This window comes from Pongo abelii, chromosome 16 (assembly GCF_028885655.2).
Source record: "Pongo abelii isolate AG06213 chromosome 16, NHGRI_mPonAbe1-v2.0_pri, whole genome shotgun sequence".
Classification (NCBI taxonomy): Eukaryota; Metazoa; Chordata; class Mammalia; order Primates; family Hominidae; genus Pongo; species Pongo abelii.
The window spans coordinates 70,311,860-70,334,549 of record NC_072001.2 but is presented as its reverse complement, the minus strand read 5'-3'; the positions used below and the strand labels follow the sequence as shown (position 1 = coordinate 70,334,549).

The 22,690-nt window shown below is 51.6% G+C and overlaps 1 protein-coding gene across 5 annotated transcripts in view; it reads right to left on the bottom strand.

The window, feature by feature from the left end:
* The window catches only part of SMAD3 (SMAD family member 3), a 129,567-nt gene that overhangs the window by 11,987 nt on the left and 94,890 nt on the right, over positions 1 to 22,690 (bottom strand). For all 5 annotated transcript variants that reach the window (XM_002825585.6, XM_054531611.2, XM_054531612.2 and 2 more), the window contains exons 2-6: positions 18,090 to 18,283; positions 17,794 to 17,925; positions 16,330 to 16,404; positions 12,481 to 12,531; positions 1,666 to 1,878 (exon numbers count right to left, since the gene is read on the bottom strand). In XM_002825585.6, coding sequence (XP_002825631.1) covers positions 1,666 to 1,878; positions 12,481 to 12,531; positions 16,330 to 16,404; positions 17,794 to 17,925; positions 18,090 to 18,283 — 665 coding nt within the window. The remainder of the gene's footprint in view (positions 1 to 1,665; positions 1,879 to 12,480; positions 12,532 to 16,329; positions 16,405 to 17,793; positions 17,926 to 18,089; positions 18,284 to 22,690) is intronic.

Sequence of the window (22,690 nt, the reverse complement as noted above, 5' to 3'; positions counted from 1 at the left end):
CACTTGAACCTGGGAGGTGGAGGTTGCAGTGAGCCAAGATTGTGCCATCACACTCCAGCCTGGGAGACAAGAGCGAGACTTGGTCTCCCTGCTCCAAAAAAAAAAAAAAAATATATATATATATATATATATACGAATATTTTAATAAAATATAGAAAAAAGCCAGTTGCAGTGGTGTATGCCTATTGTCCCAGCTAATCAGGAGGCTGAGATGGGAGGATAGCTTGAGCCCAGGAGTTTGAGACTGGGCCTGGGCAACATAGCAAGACCCTATCTCTAAATCAACCAATCAATCAAACAGTGGTATGCCACCTAGAATAAGTATCTTTTTTGAAGTAAAAAACAAAAAGCGAAATGGGAAGAACGGGTCTGGTAGTGGGGGCTGTCTGTCACTGACAATGAGGTCTCTGCAGAGCTGTTCCCTACCCTCCCCAACCCCCTAGACATCAGGTCCTTCCTAGAAAATGAGAGCACAGACCTAGGCCCATGGCCTCCAAACTTTTCTTCTCTTCACTACAGAATCAATCCTCTCTTCAAATGAAGTCTTCTGTGAGAGCCCGAGATATAAAGCAAGTGAGCGCAGAGGTGCCCTGGTTCACGTGGGACCAGGCTTCCCTTTGCTAACCTGCCCACCTCCTGAGTTTGCCCCAGGAACCCTTCACCAACCCTTGGGGCTCCAGGACAAGGTCTGAGAAAACCTCACTCTGCCATCTCTCCACAGCCCTTCTAAGTTCTGACAGTTGTGATTCTGGATCGTAAAATCCTCTAAGCTTGATAACTTCATAAGCAAACCAAGTGATGCGTAACACAGCTTCGTCTTCCTTAAATTCACAAAGTCATCTTTTACTTATGTTCTGGGGGCTAGAAGGCAGAGGGTTCACAGTAGTGGTGTTTGGATAGTGGACAATTCTTTTCTACCTTTTCTTAGTTGTCTAGAATAATGATACATGAAAATAAGAAAAGATCACTCTTCCAACAATGACTGCCTACTTATCAACCTATCCATCTGTACTTTCAGAGTATTTTTATTTAGAGGATTTCAGCCGGGCACGGTGGCTCACGCCTGTAATGCCAGCACTTTGGGAGGCCAAAGCAGGTGGATCACCTGAGGTCAGGAGTTCGAGACCAGCCTGGCCAACATGGAGAAACCCCGTCTCTACTAAAAACACAAAAATTAGCCGGGCTTGGTGGTTGGGTGCCTGTAATCCCAGCTATTTGGGAGGCTGAGGCAGGAGAATCGCTTGAACCCAGGAGGCAGAGGTTGCAGTGAGCCAAGATGGTGCCATTGCACTCCAGCCTGGATAAAGCGAGACTCTGTCTCCAAAAAAAAAAGATTTCATATGTTGCCTTTCTCATAGACGTTCCCTTCTTGATCCCTTAAGTGAACTATTTTCCTCTGTGGCTTCCAGATTTTCTGAGATTCTATCTTTGAGTGGGAATGATCAAGTGGCCTGAACACTACCTGTCTGGCCCCTAAACAGGGCAACAGAGAGTGTAGGGGACTTGCTGGGGCGGTGAGTCTTCCCCCACGCCTAGCAGGAGGCAGAGCACAGCTAAGGATGGACACAAGGTTCCCTTCAGAGGCTGTGTGTTCAGGCCTGGGGCTGGGGGTGGGATAGAGTGGCAGGGGCAGGGTGGGGGGTGGGGAATGAAGCCACCCCATACCGATGTGTCTCCGCGTCAGCTCCACTGCTGCATTCCTGTTGACATTGGAGAGCAGCCCTAGGCAGAAGCGCTCCGAATTGGAGGGGTCGGTGAAGCCATCCACAGTCATGGATGGCTGTGAGGCGTGGAATGTCTCCCCGACGCGCTGGTTCAGCTCGTAGTAGGAGATGGAGCACCAGAAGGCTGGCTCGCAGTAGGTAACTGGCTGCAGGTCTGTGGACACACGGTGGGCTACTGGGTCAGTGGGTGTCCCAAGCCCCATGCTCCCTTGATGGGGTCCCATGGACACTCTGGAAAACCATTTCCCCGCATTTCAGAGGGATTAATAATCTCCCTACCCCGTGCCTTTTATCGTATAAAACTGGCAAGACCCACCAGAACAAGATGCTCAGGTGTCTGGAGGAGATTCCATCAGCCTTGTGTGTAAAGGGCCATTGATTTTTTTTTTTTTTTTTTTTTTTTTTAGCTCATAGAGGCCCTGCCCCGCCTGCTTGGCCTTGACTGGATGGAAGGAGTCTTCAAGAAGGGGCTTGGCCAAACCTGAAGAGGACCAGGGGCCACCCAGTACCTGGATGAACCTGGGACAGCCACTGCGTGTACTCACTGTGGGGCAGGCCACACCTCCTGCACAGTCACCTCTCAGCCTCTGTTGCAAGGTCCCCAGAGTAACCCATATTAATCCCTGCCCCTAAAAGGGCTTTCAGGTTTTGGCTCTGCACAGACTTGGAGGCAAAAACTCCCAGCCTGTGGAGCAGCAGCTTCCAAGCCTGCAGCAGCCGAGTGGGTTCCCAACAGCGCCCCGTGTTGGCGCAGTGGACACACCAGGCATCGTCTGCAGACTGAGCCTGGGGCTATGCCTCCTATCACAGAAACTATTTTCCACACTTATCTAGATGCCGGCTGTTGGGGTGGCTAGGACACAAACGCTTCTGAAAGAAAATCTGTATTTGCCCCAGTTGTCTGTACAGTCTCCATTAGGGGCTCCTCAAAGCAAAACTGCCATCCTATGAGGGGCTGGTTCTCTTTCTCAGAAGAGTAAATGGCAGCTCACACTAGAAACGGATCCCAGCCTTCCATTTCCTGGGGTCTCCTTGTCCTCCTCTTGCCCCAGCCCAGTGGCCCTGGCACTGTGCCCTCCTATTGCACGCCTCTGCAGCATCTCCAGGCCCATTCTCTCAGCACTTGGCTGGGCCCTCGGAATTCCCACTCACACCGATGCCACAGCCTCTGGACCAGGACTGCCCTGCGCCCTGGGCCAACCTCTTCCAACTGCTTCTCTGCGCTGCACTGACTGCTGGGCGCAAGCCCTTAGCCTACCACGCTCTGCTTGATGCCTACCTGAATCCCATCCATCTGCTGAAGAATTAGGGAGTCCCCTGCTCATTCTCGCTCTTCCATCTCAAAGCTTCAGCCTGGCTCTGAAGTCCCTCTGGCTCTTAAATATACCTGAAGCGACGCAGTTACTAAGGGTGTGCCTCTGTGTGAGCATCCTGACTGTCCAACTCGACCATGAGGTCCCAGGGCCCAGGCTGACATCTCTCCTCCCTCACTTTAACCCTCAGCGCAGGGCTGAGGGTTCCTCCTGAGGGAGGAACAGGAGACGCTCCCCATGCCCACATCTCAGCCCTGGCCTGAGAACCCTGCTCACTGGATGCCAGGCAATGTCTAGGAGGGGGAACCCGCCGGGAGGGCCCCTGCTCATCAGACCTTTTGAAGGTGTGTAAAGCCCAAGAGAGAAAAGTCAGAAGCTGTTCTGCCCACTGGAAGGGGTCTGGTTGCCCCTGCAGGACAGAGTGTCCCAATCCCCTTTTGGGGTCTAGGTGCATGATCCCTTCTACAAGCAAGGAGAACACTATCACGAACAGCAAAGGGGCAGGCCAGTAACACCCCTGCACTCCACACACACCCAGGAAGTGTCAGCTGGAGGGTTAGGACACCCTAGGTCAGGTTTTTCAACTTCAGCACTACTGACATCTGGGGCCAGATAATTCTTTGTTGGGTGGGTGGATGGGTGGGAGGGAGGATCTGTAGATTGCAGGATGTTTAGCAGCATCCTGGCCCCTACCCACTAGGTGCTAGTAGTATACATCCATATCACCCTCTCAAGTTGTGGCAATAAAAAAAGGCTGCGGATATTGCCAGATGTCTTCTAGGGGGCAAAACGGCCTCCAGCTGAAAACCATTGCCCTAGACATTTAACTGGATCATGGGGCACAAGCTATAAAGCCATCCTCCAGACAGACTGGAGGTCAATCTTGGCTCAGGCACAGACTAGACATGCGACTGCGAGCAAACCAGCTACACTCTGTGGGCCTCATCCTCTTTACTCTCGGCGCTGTTTCTGGACAGACAAGAGATAACTCATGTGAGGTGCAGGGCACGCATCAAGCACTCGGCACATGGTGTTAACAACAATGATAATAGCCCGATTCTATGAACTTGAAAATAGCCTGGTCCTATCTTGATCACCATCAAGATGGAGAGGCAAAGCATTCTTGTCCTTTTCCTCTCTTCCTGGGGTAGAGCAAACGAAGATAAGGATGAAGGCATCAAAAGAACTTAATGGGGAAGGGAGGAATGACAGGGCCAGGAGCAGCTGTGGCTTGTGCCCTGGCCCCTGAGGTGAGGCTGAGCCACGTCAGCCACGTCTGGCTCTGGCTTTGCTTGATGCTTCAACATTCCAATGAGATAAGCTATATTCTAAACAATGTGGTCACTAAAATGTGAGCTATGTTGCTTTGGAAACTCAAAAAAAAAAAAAATCCAAGTGCAACCCAAGCATTCAGAGTGGTCAGGCAATGCATCAGTGCTGCTGGCCACCACTGCCCAAGCGCAGGCTCTGCTGATCCTGCTGTGTGACCTTGGGGACGTGACCTCCTTCTGTAACCTCAGTTTTCTAGTCCGTACAATCACTGTGGTGCACTAGAAGACAATAAAGCCACAATAAAGCTGACCACCTAGGTCATTCTCTGGCACGGGTCAGCTTGAACATATAGCTTTGACTGGCCCTGACTTACTCGCAATGTGTAGAACAGAACAGGGTCCTCACCCCAAAATCATAAAGCCCTGCCCAGCATTCTCTGGGTTTAGTCCAGGCAGAAGAGAAAGAGCTAGGCTCCCAAGAACAGCAACCCAGCCCACCATTCAAAAAAAGAAAAAGCTGGCAGGCCACCCATTGTGTCGCATGGTGCTGGAACCATGCTCTGGGGAAGGGTGGGCTTCAAGGACCCTCAGAATCAGACGGGCCTGGGGTCATAGGCCGAGAGGCCCTCCCAAGCAGATCTGAGCCCTTATCCAAACAGCCCTGCAACTGACAGACACACACTGGACAGTGTTGTGGAAAACCCCGGACACTAGGAACCTGACACATCATTAGGAAGATGCTTGTTTGAGGGAGCAGTGAAATCAGGCCAGTGGCAAAGTCTGCAGGCTGCCATTTCAGAGTGCTGTTTGGACAAGCTGCCCTGCGTTCAGAAGCGGGACTGAGCCAGAGCAGCACCCCAGCCATGCGCTTTCTATTCTCTGCAAACAACTAAAAGCCAGCCGTGCTTTCCCTCCTTTCTAGGTCCCTCCTGCCCACCATGCCTCAGCTGCTTCCTCCCGGAACTTGTGCAAGAGGAGTGGCAGACCAGAAAGTATGGTCACCACCTGTGGGTTCTGCCTTCAATGGCACATTTTTATTTTAAAAAAACAAAACAAACAAACAAACAAAAAAACCAACAGACCATATGCAGTGGTTCATACCTATAATCCCAGCACTTTGGGAGGCCAAGGCAGGCAGATCACTTGAGGTCAGGAGTTCGAGACCAGCCTGGCCAACATGGCGAAACCCCATCTCTACTAAAAATACAAAAATTAGCCGGTGTGGTGGCGGGCGCCTGTAATCCCAGCTACTCTGGAGGCTGAGGCAGGAGAATCACTTGAACCCAGGAGGCAGAGGTTGCAGTGAGCCAAGATCACGCCACTGCACTCCAGCCTGTGGGATAGAGCAAGACTCTGCCACAAAAAAAAAAAAAAAAAAACAACCCAAAACACTAAATATGCCCTCATTTCTTTCCCAAAGGACTTATCCTTACCCTGGTTAGGACCAGAGAACAAAAAGGACTCTAGAAAGAAGAAGGCTATAAATGGGATAACCATGAGGTTATAGTTACTGCAAAAGCATCCAGTTTGGCTCTGAGCTTCCTAGTAGACAAGACAAAAAGGGAACATGATATGGTCTATGGCTCTGGTTGGTGGATGGGCAATGCTTACTAGTTCCTCAGGGAAAACAAAGTTTGTCCTGGCATTAAATCTTAAAAGAAATCTCTCAGGGGGAGGTGGCAACCCCTCCCCCCACCAATAAATCAATTGATCAAGCAAGCAAGCAAATAAGGTCTGGTTTCAAGGGTTTACCAACAAATGCAGAAGCAGTTCTATAGAAGGCTCCTCTAGGAGAATGACTTCGGGGGGTAAGGTGACACACTCCATTGAAGAGCAGTTTCACCGCTAGGCTGAGCACTTTGCACACCTGGGGTGGTAGACGATGGCACATGCCCACGGCCTTCCCTTCAAACAGCCCTGCTCCCGGCCAGACTTCTGAGTCTGTGCTAATCTCTCTTCCCAGTGCAGAGGTGTTGGAGACGCAGGAACCTCCAGCTCCAGCCGTTGTGTATCCCCCACCCCCACCAGTGTGGTGTCGGCCAGACTTCTCGAGTGCCACAGGGCACTTAATCCATGGCTGGCCCCCTGCCAGCCTAACGCATTGGCTGGCCTCAGTTTTCAGTCCTGTTCCAAGCTGGCACAGACGTTCCATTTTGTTTAAGAAAAAGAAAACAGAATAAAACCCAGAAGGCAACACTTGGATTAAGGGATGCCTATTAAAAACATGTGCAAGAGATTCAAATCCCGTAAAGGAAGAGGTGGGGAGGCAAGAGGGGGAAATTAACTTTCTCCTATAAATCGAAAGCAAGGAACAGGCAAAGGCCAGGAGCACCGCTGCTGCAAGATGAAAGGTCAAAACAGAAATGGGCTGGTTTCCGCCGGGCCCACCTCACCTGCAGAAGGCAGCTCTTCCTCAATCTAGGAGATTCCACACTCCGGTTCCCATGTTCCTCATCCGCCACTTCTCAGTCCTGCCTGGGTCCTCTGCCTGGACTGCCCATCCCCCTTCTCTGCAGGGACTCGATCTTTAAGGCCCAGCTCACATGGCTGTGAAACACTCCCTCACTGCCTCAATGCAGAATTAGCCTTGTGTCCCAGAAACTGTGTACCTGAGTCTCCTGTGCTAGAGGATGAGGTCTCTGTGAGCCCACAGCAGCTGTGTCCCAGCACCCAGGGTACTAATTCCAACCTATATATCTGCGGACTAAAATACCAAACCAAGCTGCACAGAGACCCCCATGCCCTTTTAGCTTACGACCAGCATACTGCAACCAGGAACAGTGGCAAAGTCTAAAAACCGGGCCCTCAGGAGTGTGAAGACAGAGCTGGCAGCTGACTTCCTGTCATTATGTCGCCTGCCTGTGATTTCACAAGTGTGGGGAAGACCCTGCTTGTGATTTCACAAGTGTCGGGAAGACCGGAGCCATAAGCTGCGTTGTAAAAGAGCCTTGGGCAGCAGCATGAAGATACCTGGAACTGGGTTGGGCCTCTGCCCTGGGCCACTGTCCACCCTCAGGGCCGGTGGTCTTCGGGCTGCCCTGCCTCCACACCTGTGCTCACACATGAGCACAGGGGCTCATGAAGCAGAGGGGAAGCCGGGCCTGTCAGCGCGGTGTCTCACCCAGAATCCTAACCCTGACTCACTGGGCAACTTGCACCCGATTCACACCCTCCCAGCAGAGGTGCAACTAGGCCAGTGCAAAGTGGCACCCTCGGGGAGGGTCCTCCCTTTGGAAGAAATAACCTAAGAATTCTCAACTCTCAGGCAAGCTGCCTGAGGAAGGGGCAGTAGGGAGGGAGAACTATGTCAACAGGAGATGCTGCCTTGGGTCCAAGCTCAAGAAACATCCCATCATCCTAGTCTACACAATCTAGAGGGCAATTCACAGCAAACGACCACCTTTCAGTCTGAAGCACTGCATCCGGCATCAGCCACCTCCAAGCTGCCCTGTCCCCCTCACTCCAAGCTGCCCCATCCCCGTCTCTCTCTCCTGCCAATGGCACTCTAGAAGCCATCACCTCCTTTAACTCCAGCTCAACTGCTCCCCCAGGGCTCTCCCTCGTACATTATTTTCCTCAGTCATGGCTCCACCCTAATTGTCTCACTTTAAAGCAGGGAACAACTTACTCACCGGGCAGAAGCCAGCTCACTACCTTTTTCCTCTCTCCACCTGCCTCCTCCTTCCCCTCCACTTACCCCAATCCTTCCGTCTTAAATGCCTAGGAAATTCCCGGTGACTCAACCAGCACGCTGTGTAGTAACAGGAACATCACCTGCTCATATCCCCTGCCCTGCAAACAACGGTCCCAGGTGCCAGGGTCTCCGAGAGCCTGCCTGGGGCAGGATGCTGAGCCAGGTCTCAACCAGGAGTCCCTGCCCCTTACCAGAAGTGGCTTTGCTGGGGCAAGGAGGCTCAACCTTCCCCAGACCCGAGCCCTGGGGCTAACACCTGGAGTGGGGAGGAAATGAAACGAGAAACCAGATGTCCTCTGCTTTATTTCTTTTTGTACAGTAATTTCATAATAATCCCTTTAAAAGAAATAATCAGATGTCCTGAGATGTCCCCATTTTTTCCTAGGGAGAGCTCCCTGTGTGCCTGCCTCCATCCTAGGGTTTGGGACGCACCGACTGTGAGTCAGTGCAAAGGCTGCGCTGCTGGGTGCCTCCACCTCCCCACCTGTTACTTGCCCTTCAGTGCACTGCTGACTGACTGCGGCCCCTCCCCTCCCACACACTGCTCCCTAAAAGCTCCCCTTTGAACCCCTGATGCCAAATCCAAGGCCTCTTCTTAAATCTCATTTTGTATCTCTGCAGGGCCCACTTGTAGCCACTGTCTTTCAGGGCTTCCCTCCCCTCTGAGCTGCTGTGACCCCATCATCCCTCTGACCTCAGCCTTCCCCAAGGAACCCCCCCGCCCGAGTGCGTCTCTGGCTGTCTTTCCATCTTGAGCTGGGTCGGCCCCTCCACTAAATCCATCCACTGGCATGACTTCAGCCAAACTTCATTGGTGTTTCCAGAGTCAGATCTATGGATGGTCAGTGGGGCGGTAAGACAGAAGTACAGGAACAGTGATCAGTGCACGGGAGGAACGCTGGGTCAGACAGGCCTCCTTCTGCAGGCTCCTCAGAGCGTGGCCATGTGAGTCCCTCCTCAGTGGGGGCTGCAGGAGGGGCCACAATACAGGCTTTCCACACTCATTCAACCACCAAACCCCTTCTCTCAGGCCCCGCCATGGGAAAGGCTGCCACATGTGTTCATGGTTTCCAAATCTGCGCCTCCAGCGCCAGCTGCTTTCCTGACTTTCCAACTGCTTCCTGCACATAGTTAAGCACAGGCAACCAACCACCATCTTTCACCCCCAACCCATTCCACTTCCTGGGTGTCCAGCCTCGATGGGGGCATCACCATCATCCCACTTAACGCTGGTCAACAAACCCTGCTCATTCAGGCCCATGATTCCCTCTCAAATGCATTCTCCCAGCTCTGCTACCATTTCTCGAAAGCATTTATCTCAGCCTCCTCCAGAGGAAGAGCTGTCTAAGTGGGTTTTTGTTTTGTTTTGTTTTGCCTCCAGTAATTTCCCCTAGAATTTAGATTCCACACAGTGGCCAGGTTAATCTTTATGAAGCTGTCATCAGAAAACCTCCCCACTCAAAACCCACGAACAACTTTATTCTACAGGCAAGAGGGCACTAAGCAGCCACTCAGGGGTCTTTTCCCAGTGCCCCACCTGCCATTTCATCCTCCTCTTCCCGCCTTGTCCCTCTTGAGACAACAACCAACTACCATGACAGCTGTCCTCAAACCACATCCTGCCCTTGGACCTGCAATGTCCTTCCATCCTTCTCTGTCTCACAGGGTCCCATCTGTCCTTCAAGGGCCCGCTCACATATGGCACAACCTCTCCCATGTCTCCCCACTCCATCCACACTTTCCTCCTTGGCATATACTATTCCTCCCTCTTCTAGGCTTGCTCCCTGGGCACCTGGCACAATGCATTACAGGTGGACATGGACACCTCCAGCTGCCCCCCCCCGCCCCCAGGCTGCAAATGCCTAGTGCTCTCCCAGCCCTGGCCCCCAGCATCAGTACATAGTGGGAACTCAGCCAATGTTGACTGAGCGCATGAATACAGAGGAGACGCCTGGCCAGCCTGGAATCCCATCACTCCATCCCTTGAACCCTCAGAGTACTTCATCTGCACCTACTTCTTGTTTTAGAATCATTTTTGGTCGTGCCTTATTGATCCCAACAAGGCCGTAGCCCCTTGATGGCTAGGTCTGTGGTCCCTCTTCCAATCCCCCACCTGAACAGCATGCAGACAACAAGTATCTGGGAATGAGAGAGATAGGAAGAGGCAGACAAGCAGGCAGGGCTTCCCCCCGGGAGCCACAGGCTAGCATTAGTCTCTAACGTAAAAGTCAGCAAATGCCTTGCCTGAGCCTTGTTCCTCCAAGTGAGGAAGGTGGGGACAGCTGGTCTAAACGGCCCAGCAAGGCAGTGTTATGCCACAATGGGAGTGCACGCTCTGGAGTGAGAGGGCCTGAGTTCAAAGCCAGCTTCTCCATTCACTAGCTGTGAATCTGGGACAAGTGAGTTCACCACTGTGTTCCCCGGTTTCCTCACCTGTAAAATGAAAAATCACAACGCTTCTGCCTTATAAAGTTATAAGGATCGGGTTAACATGCAGGAAGCACTCTGAATAACAGTAAACAGCAAACTCTCAAGAAATGTTTCCCATCATCATCACCATCTCACCCCCTTCCAGCTATGACACTGGGAGTCCAGGTGACCTTCTGGATAGGGATGAAGTCAATGGTTTGAATGGGTGAAGGGGAGCACAGGGGAAGCCAGGCCTGTCAGCGCGGTGTCTTACCCAGAATCCTAACCCTGACTCACTGGGCGACTCGCCCCCGATTCACATCTTCCCAGCAGAGGTACAACTAGGCCAGTGCAAAGTGGCACTCATTCTCTGCTGGCCAGGCTCGGGGAGGGTCCTCCCTTTGGAAGAAATAACCTAAGTATTCTCAACTTTCAGGCAAGCTGCCCGAAGAAGGGGCAGTAGGGAGGGAGAATTATGTCAACAGAGGACACTGCCTTGGGTCAGAGCTCAAGAAACATCCCATCATCCTCATCCTAGTCTACACAATCTAGAGGGCAGTTCACAGCAAATGACCACCTTTCAGTCTGGAGCACCGAGTCTGGCATCAGCCACCTCCAAGCTGCCCTGGGACCGCTATGGTTTCAACGGCAAGTGTCTGCTTGGAAGGCTGTTGACTAAAAGTGCTACCTTGGCCCCAGTAGGGTTTTCAAATGCCACAGAAAATAAATCTAAAGCAGCCAATCTCAAGAGCTGAAAGCCCGGAGTCAAGTTCACCATCATGGCCTTTAATTTCTCAAGTGTTAACTTCGCTTCTAGCCTTCAGTTTGTTTTTAATAACTCAGTCCTTTCATATCAGGAATCTGACCTTCCCTCTGCAAAGCCCGGCACTCACGGTGATATTATTTTACAAAAATGTTAAAACAGATCCCCCAAAGTCACATCCCACACTGCCCAGGTCAGCCTGTTCTAAAGGGTTTCAGGCATCTCCTAATATTCCAAATGATGAGTTTCCTCATCTGACGCTGTCAGTCAAGGTCTGGAAGCAAATGGGCACAAAAACCAGTCCAATCCACTTTGATTCGCCAAGAAATATTAACTATTTCTTTTCCTGAGCCACAAATTAAGCCTCAGCAATAAAGTCCCAAACAAAATCCAACTTACATTTTCTAAAACTACCAGACCAGAATATAAAAAACTCTCCTCAATAAAAACTAAATGGATATTTCATTTGTTTTAAGCCCTTTGGCAGGTTCCATGCCAAAGCCTATCCCAAGCTGGAGAACTGAAGGACCCTACCACTGGGTTAGAAAAGTGAGTCTTGGAAAAACTAATCCAGCAGTCTAACCATGGAGGGATGTTGCGGAAACAATGGACCCTCCACTCCAAAACATCATGAGATAACGCACAACGATAAACAAGACACCTAAATACGGAAACGTGTTTACAAAATAACATAAGGAGAAGAGAGAATGAAAACACCAGATATGCACTATGATGTCAGTGGCAAGGCACACAGATATATATGCCTGATGCACAAACATCAGGACTGTGATCACTCTTCGACAGTTATGTTAGGGTGGTGGGATTATGGGCACTTTGACTTTATTTTCAAATTCCTTATATGTTGCTGTTTTAAGAAAAATTACACAATTATAAGATGAAACACTCAAGTAAATATATCTGAAACAGGTCTATAAATGTCAGGGGGCTGGAGTCTGCACGGCTGTCCGTGGCTTTGCACCAAACCGCACACGTATGCTTAGCTGACCACAGACCCTCGTTCTCCTGGGCGTAAGGTTTGGGGGAATTTTCATTCACTCACGTCTACCCGCCCCACAAGGGAAATACAAACCCGGCATACGGTTGCCTTTCCTGCCACCACTGTTCTCAGGTTTCCCCGTTCTGTGGTGACCTCAACATCACCGTAACCAGAAACCTGATGGGCTGAGCTGGGCTGATGGTAGGGGTCGGGAGAGAGCCTTACCTTCAGGGCCCCCTCCCCACACTGGCGACTCGCCAGGGCTGCAGCTAGAGGGGGTTCCAGTTGTGTGCACGAGGAGATACTCACCCAAGTTATTATGTGCTGGGGACATCGGATTCGGGGATAGGTTTGGAGAACCTGCGAGGTGAGACACAGTTGTGAGACTTCACAAAAGATTATTGGCCTGGAGAGCCAAATTACTAAACACTTACATATCAAGGTGGGGTAGCCCAACACAGCAGAAAGAAAACCCTGGGCTGAGGGGTCCCAGGAGAAGGCCTACCCCATACCCTTGCCTCTACTTTCCCTCCCTGGGCCCCAATTTCTTGTCTGGAATGAATGGATTGAGTGGATGATCTCAGAGGTCTCTTATGATTATGATCTCAGAGGTCTCAGATGGTTTTATGATCCTAACCAAGACTCCCAGCTCAGGGCTGCTAAGTTCTCAACTAGAATAGGTGGCACCTTTTTTCTTTAGCCTACACCACCTGCCCTATTAACTATGCCCTCAGGAAAATGAGAGGAGCAGGGAAGCCCTTCTCCCAAGCTGCAAAGACCCAGGAAGCAGGAGGCCAGCCCTCCCACACAGGCGGGGCTTGAGGCCTCCCCAGCATCACCAGCCACCGACCTTGGTCAGAGGCTGCAGCAGCTCAGGTGCTGGAAAGATCAATTTCAGGAAGCTCACAAACCTGCCTCAGAAACCCTGCAACTCAGCAACCAGACAAATACTTTATGCAAAAGATGATGATGCACATGGGAAAAAGTCTAAATCTACCCAATTCTTACTCTATTATGTTCTCTACACCTCTCACATCCAGAAAAAAAGAACTCACATGGTATCAGCCTTCAAAAATAAACAGTGGACACTTTTCCAGAGCAGCATCCTGCTCGTCCCCCCTCCTCTGTTCCTCTATCAGGAAGACTGCAGAGGCCGGGCACAATGGCTCACATCTGTAATCCCAGCACTTTGAGAGGCTGAGACTGGGGGATCACTTGAGCCCAGGAGTTTGAGACCAGCCTGGGCAATATAGGGAGACCCCGTCTCTACAGAAAAAAAAAAAAAAAAATTAGCCATAAGTGGTGAAGGCTGAGGCTGGACAATTACTTGAGCCTAGGAGATCGAGGCTGCAGCGAGCTGTGTTTGCACCACTGCACACCAGCCTGGGCAGCAGTGAGACTGTTTCAAAAAATAAAAATAAAAAAGGAGACTATTTATTTATTAACCACCCTATGGGGTCTAATTCCACCCCATGAAATCTATCAGTCCTGAGACTGGGTCCAGCATCTGGCCTCAAGTGAATGCTGCCTTGCGCTGTTTGTGGGAATCTCTTCTTTTGCCCCAACTCAGCTGTAACCTCCTTGAGGGCAAGGGAAGAACCACGGATTTCTCCTTCTCCCCTGTAACCCCAAATGCAAAGGGGGATGTGGAATATTCACTGAGAACTGAGTTACAGAATCAGTCACAGGGTCTAGACAACCCCACGAATCAGCTATGTGAGTTTGGCTAAGCTGTTTAACTTCTATGAGCCTTAATTCTTTCCTCAGGTATAAAATGAGGATAATATCATCTACTGTGTGACATGTAAAAATTAGATTAGACTGTGCATATAAAAATGCTTACACCATGACTGCTACAAGGTAGGCACTCGATAAATGCTTGTCCCCTGTTTTGTGGTGGCCTGAACCACAAAGACCTAGGAAGTCCAACGGGCCTTCTCGCAAGTCTAAAAGGGCGCATATGTAGGTGAAGGGACATGGGGAACAACAAGGTGACCCTCTGGCCCTGAGACACTACCACACCCCGGGGGGCAGGGAAGCCAAGCCCGTGAGCAACTGGACTATCCAAGCAGGCAACTCTGAAGAAGAGAGACTAAAACAGGAGAGCCCCTCCCCGCCCACCACCCACACACTGGCTGGGGTCCGCAAGTCTAGTCTGTCTCTAAATAAATCACTCATGTTCACAACAGGACCCTGCAGGCACACTTAATGAGAAGAAAGGAAGAAGAGAGAGGGGACAGAGTAAAGGGAGGCACAAGGAGGAAGAGGAGGGAGAAGAAACAAGAGCTGACAGGGTGAAATCTGGGCTGCTCTTTCCAATATCCAGCCCCTCTGGTCCGTGTTTGTTTGTAACAATAATCATTGTGCAAATATGGAGAGCAGCAGAAAGGGAAGAGGGAGCGCAGAGTGGGAAGAAACACAGCAGCTGGAGACACGCTGCTCCGCTGGCCTGCTTCCCACGCCTGCATTGAATAGCTGCAAGGGAGCGCAGAGTGGGAAGAAACACAGCAGCTGGAGACACGCTGCTCCGCTGGCCTGCTTCCCACGCCTGCATTGAATAGCTGCAAGCTTGCAGCGGTCACTTGGCATCGGATACAGGAAGGTCTTCGATGCATTCCAGCTGGTTCGCGCTGCTAGTCACTCCGCCGGGTGGGTGTGTTTCACCGGGTGTGCTCAACCCAAAAGTGCCACGATGTCCAGGCTGGATTTCAGCAACTACAACGTACATGCGAGTCTCTTTCGGTCTCTCAGGAATTGCACAACCTCAGCCGGGTGTGGTGTAATCCCAGCACTTTGGGAGGCCGAAGCGGGCAGATCACCTGAGGTCAGGAGTTTGAGACCAGCGTAGCCAACATGGCGAAACCCTGTCTCTACTAAAAATACACGAATGAGCTGGGCATGGTGCTGCATTGCCTGTAATCCCAGCTACCTGGGAGGCTGAGGCAGGATAATAGCTTGAACCCAGGAGGCAGAGGTTGCAGTGAGCTGAGATCGCGCTACTACACGCCAGCCTGGGCAACAGGGAGACTCCGTCTGGGAAAGGTGGGGGAAGGAATTGCACAATCTCTTCTGGGCTGTGTGCGAGGGCAGGTGGCTCCGCTGTGTCTAGCGGCTCTGTGTGTACGAGGCATGCCCACCACCATCGGAATGGAACATCTGCGTGGCTCCCTCTCCCCTTCTCCCCCACTCTCCCAACCACACACAACTCAGTACACATTCTATGTGGCAGCTGGGGTTCAATTCAAGAAGCTGCTGGTCTGGAGCCAATTTGGTCCTATAACAAATGATATGGGAAACATCTGGAGATGTAGCAGGAGAGAACTAAACCCTGCCCCTCACGGCAGGAGCACACACATCACATGCGGTTGTCACACAAAAATACTGGCTTCAGGGGTCTCCACTGGTCATCAGAAGAGGCATTAGTTCCATTCAGCCTCTCCTTGCCTCCCATGTGACTGCTTGAGGTGATCAAGGCCACTCTCCACCCTGCTGCTGGTGACATCTCACTAAGGCACAGGCCCTGCTTACAGCCTGCAGTGGTTCCCATCAGCCTTGACTAAATGCCAAGTGGTCTGACTAGCTTGAAGGTCCACCACACTCGGACCCCTGTGTGGCGGGCCCTCCCATCTTCTCCCCACTGGAAAGAGTGTATCCTCCAGCCACGCTGAGCTCCCTGGGCTGGACACTCTCTGGACTCCAGACACACTGAGCTCTTACTGTCCCCAGAATGCACCAGGCTGTCCTGCCCAACCCCCATGACTCTGCCTGGCACACCCCTTGCCCACTCGGACAGCTTGGCTAACACCTACACATCACCAAGACTCAACCTGGGGAAAAACGTGGACTGCAAGGTGCTGCTCCTCCCCAGACCGGGTGAAGTGGCCCTGCTGTGTGCCTGGTGCCATGCGGCATCTTCCATCAGGGCATACACGAGATGGCCCAGTGACTGCTGGCTGTCCCGTCAATCTCCCCCATCATCCGTGAGCAGCTCGGACCCTCTTCTATGCCCTGCCCCTTGCACATCGCGGTTGCTCTACAAATACTGGAGAGAGAGAGACAGAAGGGAGGGAGGGAGGGGGCGAAGAGGAAGGGATGGAAGGGATGAACCCACCAGCTGCTAATCAGTTAAGAATAAGAGCATGCCCCTGCATGACTGACCTGCGTCCATGCTGTGGTTCATCTGGTGGTCACTGGTTTCTCCATCTTCACTCAGGTAGCCAGGGGGTGGGGTCTCTGGGAATCAGAAGGAAGGTGGTCCGTTAAAAGGCCTTCACAGCTTGGCTCTGAGACACCTTTTGCAAACACACCACACATGTACACCATGATGCTAGCGTCCGTGGCTGCAGGAGCTCCAGGTCTCGCAGTAGAGGTTCCAGCTCTTGGTTCTGTTGTCCTTGCCCCTGTCCACCTCTGACTCCCACTGGGATCATAACTGCCTTTGCTCACGCAGGACCGGATCAACTCCCAAGTCTGAAATGTGTACTCCTAGAGCCTCTGCCAGGCTAACTTATCCTGGTCCTTCAAGGTAAGGGTTAAGCCACAGCCCCTCCAGGGAGGCGTCCGGACTTGCCTCCGCCTCACCCCTTTCTGTCCTCTGAAGATCTGCAGGCTCAGACCCACCCTTTGGTCCCTACTATCTTCTCCTGTGCAGACCGGGTGTTATTATTTGTTGTCTCTAGGGGATGTGTCCTCGCTCAGCAGTTAGGTTGCAAGTTCAATGATGGCAAAGACAGTGTGATCTATTTCTCTGAAACCTCCCCCAGACCCTGACTGAAGCCCTCCAAGATTTGCTCTTTGAACAGGGAGTAGTTGACTTACCCCCGGGACGCCAGGGCTACCCGCAAAGGATCTGAGAAGGTTGGACAGTGGGTCTCTCCTTAACACTCTGACCCAAGCACACAGGTCTGTAGCCAACCTCAGCCCAGTAAACTAACCCAGGATGAACGTCACATCCAAATTAGAATGCTCTAAGAGGAACGCAGCAGGATTACTGCCCCAGCAAGCAGAAGTGACTAGCCCAAGTGCTGCCAAGCACAGCTTTCCTGGAGTCTGAAAGTGCTGGTGATTCACACATTATTTGCATGTAAATGAGGGGCTTCTAAAAACATTTGCAGTCTTTGACAGCAAAGCCCATTTCTCCCTGCAGAGCAAAAACTCAAAGTCACTTCAATTCCCACCCAGGTTGGAGCCCCTCACCGAGGCCTGATGCCCAGGCCCATTTACAGAGCCAGCTCTCCGCACTTGCTGCCTGGCCCTCAGGCTCACTCCCCGCCTCTGCAGACCCCCATTGGGACTGAACACCAGTCCGCACCTCAAGGGCGGTGAGAGACACAGTGTTGCTATTTCCGCTTCCAAAATAAATGACTGCACTAAGGCCGGGCGGAAGGGTCACTCTGCTCCTCTATGCCAAGAAAAGCATCACTAGTGAGGGGGGAGCTGAGGTCATGGGTCCTCTCCCAACAGGGATGCGGTTCTGAGTCAGGGGCCCTCAGGCCAGAGCTGTGCGCAAAGAGGGGGTGAGCGGGGGACGGCCAGGGGGCAGAGATTGGGGCCACAGGACTGATGTCGGGGCTGTCCGCTGCCCCCGCCTCCCAGGCCAGCCTGTGCCGCCCACGTGCCTACCTGGAATATTGCTCTGGGGCTCGATGCCTGCGGGGAAGTTAGTGTTTTCGGGGATGGAATGGCTGTAGTCGTCCAGTGGGGGGAACTCGGCCGGGATCTCTGTGTGGCGTGGCACCAACACAGGAGGTAGAACTGTCCGGGGGAGACAGAGCAGAGGTGGCTCAGTGTCGATGCCAGACCAGCACCAAAGTCCCCGCACCCCCAAGTGCACCGCAGACCCTCGGGGGGATGGGGGGCGGGGGAGAGGTGATGACCCCCGGCACCTGCTGTCCCCACAGGCAGGCCAGGCAGCATACCTGGTGTCTCTACTCTCTGGTAGTGGTAGGGATTCACGCAGACCTCGTCCTTCTTCATATTGAAGGCGAACTCACACAGCTCCATGGCCCGCAGCTCGTGGTGGCTGTGCAGGTCCGGCCATCGCCACAGGCGGCAGTAGATGACATGAGGGAGCCCCTTCCGATGGGACACCTGCAACCGGCCATCCAGGGACCTGCCAGGATGGGGAGGGGCAGAAAGAGAGGGAAATGTGGATTGCGCTTGCTTTCTGCAGAGTCTGGCCTCCTACTTTCAGACACTTGGAAAGCTCTCCCACCCCTCATTTCTCCCAGATCCAGAGGTCCAGGAGATCAGAGCACTGCTAGCTGAGAGTGCTGGGAGGGATCTCAGGAGAAGACAACAAAGGCCCCCTGTGAGGACCCCCAGCTGGCAGAGCAGGCCACACCCACCAGTCCCCATTGGGTTCCCCAACTTTGTACTGCTCTTCAGGGAGCGGCGTTCCACGGGAAGGGCCCGCACTTCAGTCACTTCAGTTGTGCTTGGAAAAGGTCCAGGAGCCACTCAACGGCTTCCTACTCAGCCCAGAGGTGCGGAGAGGGGACAGGGCTGGGGAGGACAATCAGAGTTCTTTAGGCACAGATATGAGGACTGCAGTGATCCAAAGAAGAGTGACAAAGTACACAGGCTATCTCCCCTCATTCACTCAGGTCTTCCCTTGCACATTAGAAAGTCAGGGGGAAAAAAGAAAACTTGCCTTTCCTCCTTTCTCTTTTTTTTTGAGATGGAGTCTCGCTCTGTTGCCCAGGCTGGAGTGTAGTGGCGCCTTCTCGGCTCACTGCAAGCTCCACCTCCCGGGTTCACGCCATTCTCCCGCCTCAGCCTCCTGAGTAGCTGGGACCACAGGCACCCGTCACTACGCCCAGCTAATTTTTTGTATTTTTAGTAGAGACATGGTTTCACTGTGTTAGCCAGGATGGTCTCGAACTCCCAACCTCATGATTCGCCCACCTCAGCCTCCCAAAGTGCTGGGATTTCAGGCGTGAACCACCATGCCCGGCCCCTCCTTTCTCTCTTTTTTAGTTATTTGTGGTGAGCAGAGAGGGAAAGAGGGAAATTAAAGGGATTTTTTTTTTTTTTAAACTTTTGATACAGGGTCTTGCTCTGTCACTCAGGCTGGAGTGCAGTGACATGATCTCGGCTCACTGCAACCTCCGGCTCCCGGGCTCAAGTGATCCTCCCAGCTCAGCCTCCCAAGTAGCTGGGACTGCAGGCGCACACTACTGTGCCTACCTACAATTGGCCAGTGCCGTGACCCTGTGTGAACCATGTCTTCTATGGTGATTTGGCCAAGCAGCTATGACCCGGTGCCCTTACCTCTCAAGCCAGGCCAAAGTGTGGTCCCTGACCAGCAGCAGAGGTTCAGGGAAGTTTGTTAAAAATGTACATTCTCAGCGCCTACCCCAACCTACTAAATCAGAATCTTTCCCTTTGTGAAATCCCCAGGTGATCTAGATGACAAGAGTCTGGGTGGCTTACGGGAATGGACGACTGGGGAGCTCGGGGCAGCAAAAGCATCGTCAGCTACGGCAAGGCTGGGAGGCAGAAGGCTTCCGGAGGGACGTAAAACTTCAGATAGTGTCTGGTATTAGACAGGTGAGGATGTGCCACTAAAATGGAGTCCCTTATTTAACACATATTTAATGAGCACCTATTATGTGTGGCACTAAGGATACAGTGGTAAGGAAAGAGACTCCACCATGAGAAAAGGCCAGCAAAGTGGTCCCTGTCTGCATGGACCCTCCACTCCACTGGGCAAGACTGACATTAATCAAATAATCACCAAAACCACTTTGGGAGGCCAAGGCCGGTGGTTCGCTTGAGGCCAGGAGCTCAAAACCAGCCTGGCCAACATGGTGAAACCCTGTCTCTACTAAAAGTACAAAAATCAGCCAGGCATCGTGGCGGATGCCTGTAATCCCAGCTACTCAGGAGGCTGAGGCAGGAGAATCACTTGAACCTGGGAGGGGAAGGTTGCAGTGAGCCAAGATCGTGCCACTGCACTCCAGCCTGGGAGACAGAGCAAGACTCTGTTTCAAATAATAATCATCATCATCACAGAAACCTACAATTACACACAATGAAAGTGTCCTGAAGGAAAATAACAGGGAACCCCAAGAGTGTATGACCATGGCACCCCACTTTGCTGAAGGACTAGACAGGGCATCTCAGAGGAGGTGATGGTTGACCTGAAGGCCTAAAGGGTAAGTAAGAACTAACCAGGCAAAGGGGTGTGGGAGAAGGGCAGTACAAGGAGAGGGAAGGGCACACACAAACGCCCTGAGGAAAGTGGAAAACATGGTGAGGTCGGAAGAACAGAATGAAGGCCAGAGAGACTGGAGAAGGGATCGTGAGAGAGAGCTGGCTTGAGACGAGGCTGGGGAGGCAGGCAGGGCTACTCTGCAGGGCCCTGAAGGCCATAATAAAGGCTTCTCCTGTTTTCTAAAAGCAGTATGTAGCCTCTGAGATGTGTAAGTGGGCTGTGCATATGTGTGAAAGAGACAGGCCCTGTGGAACTCTGGCTACATGTGACCAACAGATTGCGGGTAGCAGGGATAGAAGTGGGGAGCAGATGAGATGGATGCTGATGAGTCACAGGTACCCTATTAAGAGGCAGGACTGCTTTTTCTTCAAGGAGGCCCATCCTAGGACTCACACAGCTCCGTGGCTGCCAGTCAGTGCCATAATTTTTCTAATAGCTGGGCAGGGCTGGCAGTGAGACATTTGCAAGCTTTCCCTCTGTGCCTTCTTATGACCGAGGGCACCCATTTGCCTGAATACAGAGAATTCATGGGCACTCTGTGAAGGAGGGGCTGGCCAGATGCCACCAGCAGCACCAACCAAAGAGACAAACAGAGGGATCCAATCACACTCTCCAAGCCACTGGCCTGGGAAGGGGAAAGGACAGACAAAGGTCATAGCTGGGCTTGGTCACAGGAACTGACCCGGAGCTGCTGACTAAGGGCATCTTGAAGGATGTAATTACCTTCCTCCCGTGGGGCCCCAGAACAAGGAAGCCCTACAGCTGAAAAACAGTAATTACCAGGCAGATCGAGAAGACAGCCTGGGACTCCTCCCTGAGGTATAAAAGGAGGACTGGCGGATGTGGAGTCATAAGACCTGGGGTCAAGGAGGGTTCTACTCTCCTAGCTAGGAGACACTGGGCAGCTCATGAGCTTCCTAGGACACTCAGTTGTCTCATCTATAAAATGGGGTATTCTGCCCCCCAACCTCATGAAGCTTGGTTTCCATTTGAAAGTGCTTCATAAACACCCACAAATTAGCATTATTATTCTATATCACAGCAGATATTCCCCAAACCCAGCCCTGGATAAGTAGGGTGAGCTGGGGGTTGAACAGGAGTAAAAGGGAGAGTGGGAAGTGGTGAGTGGGAACAGAGAATTATTCAGCTGTTCTCCTTCTCCTGCAAAGCCACTGGGTGCCCCCAGGTTAGGGAAGTGGCCACATTTGCTCTTCAGTGTTTGACAAAAGTCCCAAAAAAGGGCCAGCTGGACATCATTAGCCTCCTCTGCAAGAGAAGGCCTTGGAGAAAAGCTCAGGCCAGCAGTGGGGGAGAATGGGGCTGTGGAAGTAAGCTCCATCTAGGTGATAGAAGAGGGTGGCCCTCTTCCCTTAAAAGTAATATTAATCATACATGAATCACTTGGATATTAATTAAACTTTTAAAAGCAAGGGAGCTACAGTAATCAAGGCAGTATGGTAATGGCACAAGGACTGACAAATGGATCAATGGAACCTAACAGAGTCCAGAAATAGTTACATATATATGGACAACTGGCTTCAACAAAGGTCCAAAGACGATTTAGTGGAGCAAGGACAGTCTTCAACAAATGGTGATGTAACAACTGGATATGTAAAAAAGATAATCTTCAAACTACACATTGTACCCTATACAAAAACAAACTGAAGTGAAACTTAAACTCTAAAACTTCTAAGAAAACAAGAGAAAATCTTTGTGACTTTTTGGGATAGACAATGATTTCTCAGATACTACACCAAAAAGCACTTAATAAAAAAAAAAAAAATCAGACCGCATCAAGATTTAAGCTTCTGGTCTTTGAAAGACACTGTTAAAGGAATAAAAAGGCAAGCACTAACTAAAAGAAAATATTTGCAAAGCGTATATCTGATAATAGACCTGTTTCTAGAACTCTGAAAACTCAATATTAACAATTCAATCTTTTTTTTTTTTTTTTGAGATGGAATCTCGCTCTGTCACCCAGGCTGGAGTGCAGTGGCATGATCTCGGCTTATACTGCAAGCTCCGCCTCCTGGGGTCACACTATTTTCCTGCCTCAGCCTCCCGAGTAGCTGGGACTACAGGCACCCGGCACCGCGCCCAGCTAATTTTTCGTATTTTTAGTAGAGACAGGGTTTCACTGTGTTAACCAGGATGGTCTCGAACTCCTGACCTCGTGATCCGCCTGCCTCGGCCTCCCAAAGTGCTGGGATTACAGGCATGAGCCACTGCATCCGGCCAACAATTCAATCTTTTAAAAAAGAGATACATGATTTGAACAGACACTACCCAGAAAGATATGAA